Source organism: Paroedura picta, chromosome 5 (genome assembly GCF_049243985.1).
Source record: "Paroedura picta isolate Pp20150507F chromosome 5, Ppicta_v3.0, whole genome shotgun sequence".
NCBI lineage: Eukaryota > Metazoa > Chordata > Lepidosauria > Squamata > Gekkonidae > Paroedura > Paroedura picta.
Window position 1 is genome coordinate 113,071,120 of NC_135373.1, and position 7,770 is coordinate 113,078,889.

A 7,770-nucleotide genomic window follows, 5' to 3' on the forward strand; every position below is an offset into this window, starting at 1 on the left:
GACTCAATTATCCACAAAATTATTCCACAATCCATACATTTTTTCAGCTTCAAAAGAAAAAATGACATTTCATTAATAATGAAAAATGTTAGTATTATTATAATATTAAAGACTAGCTTTCAACTAAACCTTACTGTCTAACCTGCAAGGAGCCACTGAAACACATAATGCAGAACACTCTCAAGAAGCACAGCTTTTAAACAAAGTTTAAAAACTTTTCAAGTTTTCTTCCTTACTTTAAATTTTTTTGGGGGGGGAGGGTTAATCATAACTTCAACTGTATTTGCTATCTGGTGTTTTGTTATTATTATTGGTTTTAAAAGTGTATTCCATGTTATTCCCAATTTATTTATATTAATTTTAGGATGAGAAAAAAAATAAGTCTTTCTAAAGTAAGCAACAGTGCTCTCATGGAGCTTGACTTTGTTCTCACATGCTCCCTAAGGGAAAGTGCCTTCAACCCACATTAAAGGAAATGGTGGGGGGAGACACACACCAGAAAGGCTGGGAATTTCAGCTAAGAAAACAGCTAATGTTTAAGATGTCCTCCCACTATTTCTGCTTTTTAGAATTACAGCTGACCACCTGTGCCTTATAACTGTGCCTGTATTATCAGTTAGTAATATTGTTATATTTATATGTATGGTTTCTTTTATAGTTCTCAGTTCTATGTGAACCGCCCTGATCCTTTAGGGAGGGCAGTATAGAATGAATGAATGAATGAATGAATGAATGAATGAATGAATGAATGAATGAATGAATGAATGAATGAATGAATGAATGAATGACACCACCCAAACACCAGCAAGGAAGAGAATAGTCTACCATTTAAATTTGAGCTACATTCCTACATGCATACCAAATTCCATAGTGTGCCAGCAGAAGCAGGTTTCAGTGAGTTTTGACATACCTTATAATGCTTTGCATTTATATAGTTCTTTAGAATGCTTAGAACACGCATTCTCTCAGTATTCCTTACAACAACCTTTAGGCCAGTTTGTGATCCTCTGTTGCGGCAGATGGGGTGCTCGAGTTGAGAGACAGTCGTGTGGCTAAACCCACCTAGACAATGCACGTTTGATGCTACACATCTATTCTCAAACTTATCTGACTTTGAGAGCAATTTGTGTTTCTCTTCATCCGTACTGGGTCTTCTGTGACTGGTGGTGCATTTCAGTGAACCCCCACGGCCAGACAAAGGCTGTTGCATTTCCAATGCTGCTGCACTGGTGCAGTGACTAAAGGCACTCTGTCTACCGTGGCCAAGTGATCTAGGTACCTGGGACTTGACACGTCTGGTTCTCTTCAGCACAACGTTCATTCTTGTACCCTGCTTTGGGGGAGACTGGGCATCAATGCCGAGGTCCTCAACCTCCACTTTTTCCTTAAGGTCGAAGTTTGGCTTTTGGATGCCCTAAAGAATCAGAGCACAGAAGGATACCAGGTTGGTTGGATCAGGGATGTCAGACTCTGGTTTGCAATTGAGCATCACTACTGGGGGGGGGGGGGGAAGCACTACTGACAATGACATATTACATTACAAATGCCATTTGGAAGAATGTCACCCATGTAACCTGAATAAAACTGAATCTCAACTGCTGCTGCTGCCTAGCCAAGAAAAAATTAAGAATCCTTCCAGACTGGTTTGCATTTGGTTCTCTTTCAACTAAAGTTCCTATCCGGTATCTGTTTGGTCACAGTAACTGTCAGAGATTGTGGCTCCATAAGTGTACAAGCAAACCATTGCCATGAGACAATGCACAAAAGCAGGAGTTAGTAGTTAGCAATGCATTAAGCCCCCTCATACTAATGGGGGGCAGGCAGAATCTCACCATAAGGCTGACACCAGACTGGAAAAGTTCATACGGATATAGGATCCGCTCATAGTGTGACTTCAGAAGTGATCCTGTCGCCTTGCCAGGTAAGTAGCCGAGCCGACTAGCCACTTTGGACCATTTTTTATCTTTAGTGACCACCTCAAAGCCTCCTTTATTGGCAACAATCTGAAACAAAGATAAACAGAGATTTTTTAAAGGCTACACATGCAAGCTAGTTTTGAGCATTGCAGGCTGCAACCCAAACCAAGTCTCAGATTCTCTAGTTATGGTAAGCAGAAGAAACCAGGCAACTTCATCTTTCCCTCTACTGCTTTCAATCCATTCAAGGAATCTGGCTCCTGAGATGTAGACATGCAGCATCTCCCAAAAGTTAAGCAAACAGAACAAGCACAACTATCAATGCAAAGGAGAAAAAGAGAGATACTATAGTCTTGTGAAAAGCTTTAATTTAGACTGTAAAACTATCAGAAGCACTTTAGGTCAATACTTAAGACAGCAGATTACTACATAAGATATAGACACTTTCGCCACCAAGATGAAGGCTGCTGCCAAGGCAATATTGGAATCTTTATGATCATTTCACACTCACTGGCCTTATAAAAAATGTTTACTTGACTGACTGGCCTTTGGAGAAACTAGTGCAGGGGTAGTCAAACTGCGGCCCTCCAGATGTCCATGGACTACAATTCCCAAGAGCCCCTGCCAACATTCGCCCCAGAGTGCACCATCAGTCCCAGAGACATCTATCTTGAAATACCAATCACACACGCGTTTGTATCTTGATGGACATTTTAAACCCACATTAAAGTCCTGTATTCTCCTCACTGCTCTGAGACATCATAGTCAGTGGTAGTATATAACTTAAAGGAATGATTTTTTCATTTAATTTATTTCTGAAAGGTCACCAATTCAAAGCCAATATAAGGGGAGATGACTTGGTGGACTAAGCTATGTTCTTGAATCCTGGATTTCAGAGAACTTGCATAATAACTCTGTTGGACTTTAAACGGCTGTTGATTACGTATTCATTAAAAAATCACTGTTATTATAACAGGGAAAGGGGCAGTATCAATGAAAATTACATAACGGACATGATGGAAGAAAATAAAGTCAAAATAATTTATACACTTCACCTATTCAAACTGGCACAATAACCCCTAAACCCCTGTAGATCACAATTCACCTTGCTCAACGAATAGAGATCCAAGATTTTTCTCTCTACGACGGGGATTTTTAATGTAGATCCTTGAAGTTCCCAGAATTTTGCCAATTGATCTAAGAAGTCCAGCTTCACTCTAGTCATTGCCTATTAACAAACCAAGAGGTAGCAAACATACAACATGCGAGTTAGGTAGGAAAAATCCAACATAAAGAACAGCATCACACTCCCAATCAAATCTCGTGTTCTTGTTTAATGCTCAGCAGAGAGAGCCCCAGTAGTTTGGTTGCTATAGCAGATCTGAAAGTCACTAAATACTTGAGGGCAAACCTGAACACAAACCTTTCACGTCCCCTGGAAAGACTTCTCTTTTTACTATGTGCCCACACTAAATTCGAGAAAACATGTGAAATCAAGAATACTTGTATACAGCAGTAAAAAAACTTTATGAATCAGTGCTAGGAATCTACTATAACGATGCATATTTTTGTAAAGATTTAAATTTTTTAGAACTTAAATTTTAATTTTTAGAACTTAAATTTTATTATATGCATTCAAATGTCTTTGTCAAAGCAAAGCACTATGCTATAAAGACATCAAAGCGAGTCAAGGTTTAAATATCAGTAATATTTTAATGGGAATAACTAGATTCATTCACAACCTGATATCTAAACAGAGCCTATGTGTCTTTGAACTATATTAGAGCTGGCATTCATCTCAGGTCAACCATGTACACTTGGAAGCAAGCTCTACTGGAATCAGTACAACTGAATTTCTGGGAAGAAAGTTTCAAACTGGTTATTAGATATTTTCAGGAGAGCATCAAAAACTCTTGATGAGATTTGCATTAATAAAACAAGATGTTCCTTAAACACTTCAAGTTAATTTACTCAAATCACACCTATGCAAATTGTGAAGAAAAATCAGATAGTCGGCAGGCTTAAATATCTCAGTGAGAAGGTCTCATCCAAAGCCCATACATGTAGGCCTAATGCTGTAAGCTTAGATACCAATTTATATCAACAGCTAGAAAGCTCACCTCCAATTCATTCAGGCGCTGAACGCGTGGGGTAAAACGAAAACTCTGTACATCACATGCAAAAGGAGGTTGCCAGTCCTGAGGAGAAAAAAGACAATTCTGGTTCAAAAGAAAAGCATTTAATTAAAAGCAGCAAAGTATGATTGATTCCTTTATTTATATATTCTAATAATAAAAATCTAAGTGGCCTCTACCATGACAAAAAAAAAAAACAACCCCAGGAATATTGGAGGTTAAAATTACCTTAAGGTGAAATAGAAAGCTAAAAGCTTTTTGAGTGATAGAGCCAAGTGAGTTTAAGAGCTAAGAAGAAGAAGAAAAGAATCCAAAGGCCAGGAATAGCTGGAAATCTCTTTGGATTTTGCTTAAGATCTGCATTCTTGCAACCTATAAATATATAGATGCATGATCTGAGATCTCAGAGAAGTGATGAAGGAATACAAAATCACTTGAGAAAAAACAAAAGCATACAAGGAGCACAGCTGCCATGAACACAGAGCATCACTGTGAAGCCTGGGATTAGTATTAGATTCTGAATTCAAGAAAGTGAATTGTTTTCCTTGCATTTGTACAAGCTTGTAAATAAATCAAAGTTACTAGCCCATAAAATATATACTAGCTTGTCTGCCTGCACATACTAGCTTGTCTGCCTGCCTGTGGAACACAAAACGTCCAACATGAACACAAAAGCCATTACTTGTCCAGGGCAGTGAGGCAAGTGGGGGTGGGGATACTTCATTATTGCCTACAGAACAACGTTTAAGCAAAATACTGAACATTTCTGCAACTGTCGGTGCTAAATGAACAGCTATAAACAAGAGAGAGAAATCTCCCATAATGCAGTACTTCACAAAGACCTCATTCAGAATGACATGCTATTTAAAGCTTTCAATAATGGGAATACAGGAAAATATTTACCATTGACTACAGGATTCAGGTTATCTGTCCATGCAGTCTGTCCATGATGCAGAAGCTAAGGCTGCTAGCAAAGGACAAGATACTTAAACTAAGCAAAATGATGAACGATTTTCTCAGGCACTACCATGCAGGCAATTAGGCATATATTATGTGGTCCTAAAACAGGCATCTGCTTCCACAGCAACATGATGGCAGGCCAGAAAAGTATATGCCAAGAAGCCACAAAGCGAATGAAAATACAGAGAAGCTATGAAATTTAATTAGCAGCTCTGGCCAGTATATGCTCAACAACGCAGGACTAGAATAATATTCTACTTCTCCCTTGAAGCATTTGTAATTTTTACACATTGGTGTTGTGTTACATGATAGTAACTTTAACTTTGTACTTGAGAAACATACTCTAATTGGAAAGTCATCTGCCTTTTTCAGACAGAATAAACCTTATTAGCTGAGCTAACAAATGCCACTTGGCTATGATAATCTTAACCTCATGTTCAAAAAAAAAACTGCTCTTAACAATGCAATATGAGCCTACTAATTAATTTGCACTGTCTGAATTAAAACATAATTTGATTATGCTAACTGAAAAACACCTTTGAATCAAACTGTTCCTTCATTGTTGTTCACTTTCACATGTATCTGTCCAAGGCCCTAAGCAAGTCTACCTAGGCCTAATCCTGAGTGCTTCTATAGTTCTATGAGGGCTACAAGAGACTGCAACCCTTCAGCAGTCTTTTCCATCAATGACACATTTCAAAATTTTCTAGAGTCATATTGCTGCTGGATTTCACCATGCAAAATAATAACTTCCTATAATTCTGAAACTTCTCACTCATCTAGTACTGAGGTGGAAAGACTACCTGATGTCTCTGAGGGCTAAGGAAACTTTTAGTCAAAAGTGGGCTATCAGCTATTCGTTAGGATAAACTCTGTCAACCTGTAACTTTTAACAGCACAGGGGCTTCACCAAGGAAAGGTGGCCAACAACTCTTGCTTGCCCAGCTCCACGTGGGGGGATAAGAAGGGGGTCAACAGACCACATCATGATGGGCAACTAGACAACTGAAAACCAGCCACTGCCTGGTTTCCCCTCAGTGCCACAAACCTCAGCTGACCTGTTAAATGGAGCAGGCAACCCTGGAGACAAAAGGCAGCATCCAAATCGGTCATGGATAACAGAGGAGGTTGTGTAAATTCACTGCAGGTGTGGCAACCAGATCCCATGCACCATCTATAGCCGTTGAAGGGGAGAGCTAGAAATTCTTTAAAGGAAGCCAAGTCGCTCATGCCTGAAGTAGAAGCGTCACCCTCCAAAGGGCCTGCAATGCAGACCAGAAAGGGCAAGGGGGTCTTCTCTGGAGAGGCAACCCAAACCCGGACCAGGCGCTTGCTTCAAAGACACTCCTGCAGGAGCCATGATCATCGAAGCCCCAGCAAGGGGGAGGGAGATTAAAAGCAGCTGAACGGCCCAACATCCCCGGGGGGGGGGGGGGGGCAGAAAAGCAGCTTTCCCTGCAGACTCCAGACGTCGAAGCCTCCTCAACGAGCAGGTGGGGACGCCGTCGGCCCAGAAGCGGCCCAAGATGGCCCAGCGCGAACGACCAAGAGGCGGCGGGTGTCCAGGGAAGCCCCGAGCGCTACTCAGCCTGGCGAGAGGCGCATCTTGGCCCAGCCCAGGAGACGGAGGCCTCCAGGGAAGCCGCGGCCCGGCCCGCAAGGGCACCCAACACACGTACCCAGAGAGAGAGACCCCCCACACACACACACACCCGCTTCCCCCCCCCCCCGTCGCGGCGGGTACCTTGGGCGGCCTGATCTTGCAGATGCCGGTTTTCTCGGCCAAGGGTCGGATGCGGCCGATGAAGCCGAGCGGGTCGCTGAATTCCTCCCAGCTGGGCTCGAAGACCGGGCACTCGGGCGGAGGCACGAACTCCGCCACGTACTGAGAGCCGCCAGGGCCCTCGTCGTCCCCCGACATGGCGCCGCTGCAGCTGCCGCCGCCGCCTCAGGACCCGGGGGGGGGGAGCGGGCTGGGCTGGAGGGCGATGAGGAGGAGGAGGAGGAGAAGGGAAAGCGGCTCAAAGATGGGCCGGGGGGCGGGAGGGCATCCCGGGGGCCAGCGGGGCGCAGGCCTCACCTCAGCCCGCCCCTCAGAGACGGCCGCGGAGCTCTCGCCGTAGCCGCCGCAGGGCCGCCCGTTTGTTTTTGTTTCTTCTCCTCCCTCCCCCACCCCCCTTCGGTAGTTTGTTGTTTTTTTTCCTCCCCCTTTCCTTTTCCTCCCCTTCTTCAGGCTCTCCGGAAGTGACGCGTCTCAGTTAAAAGCCCTTCTCTTGCGCGGAAGCCCCAGTGAAAATAGCCTTCCGCCGGAGATTTAAATGGCGGCGGCGGCGGGGAAAAATAGTCCCTACATCCCTCCCTCCGGGGAAAGGCGCTCTTCTCTGCGACGGAGAGTTCGGTCGCCTCCCATGAAATCTCGCGAGGCGCCCCCCTCGCCCGCCCCCGTCCCGTCGCCGAGCCCGGGCGAGACTCCCAACGGCCGCAACGGCCACAATAGAAGCAGCTGAGCAGGGGCCGCGGAGGAATGTCAGGTTGGCGTGTGACGTCTAGGCGAAGGGCACTTCCGGCGCCGACCATCCGTTCCCACTGTGCGGGCTCCGTAGAATGTGTGCGGGCACGAGCCAGGCCGCCCCCTCCCCTAAACGCCTGGCCGAGCCCCGCCTTCGCCCTCCTTGCTAAAGAGGCCTCAGGAGAGCCCCCCCCCGCCGAACACCTGGCGCTTCTCCCCAACGCCCCCCCCCGTCGCCTCGGCAACCCCT

The 7,770-nt window shown here is 44.6% G+C and overlaps 1 protein-coding gene across 3 annotated transcripts in view; it reads right to left on the bottom strand.

Moving 5' to 3' along the window:
• Positions 1 to 7,479, bottom strand: part of KDM5A (lysine demethylase 5A) — a 50,275-nt gene extending 42,796 nt beyond the window's left edge. The window contains exons 1-5 of one of the 3 annotated variants that reach the window (XR_013231414.1): positions 6,756 to 7,479; positions 4,037 to 4,114; positions 3,022 to 3,144; positions 1,833 to 2,003; positions 1,280 to 1,414 (exon numbers count right to left, since the gene is read on the bottom strand). Coding sequence is in view for 2 of the 3 variants with exons in the window: in XM_077339986.1 (XP_077196101.1) it covers positions 1,280 to 1,414; positions 1,833 to 2,003; positions 3,022 to 3,144; positions 4,037 to 4,114; positions 6,756 to 6,932 (684 nt within the window). In the remaining variant the exon portion in view is untranslated. The remainder of the gene's footprint in view (positions 1 to 1,279; positions 1,415 to 1,832; positions 2,004 to 3,021; positions 3,145 to 4,036; positions 4,115 to 6,755) is intronic. The other 2 variants (XM_077339986.1, XM_077339988.1) reach the window with 2 other exon arrangements.
• Between the last annotated feature and the right edge of the window lie 291 nt (positions 7,480 to 7,770).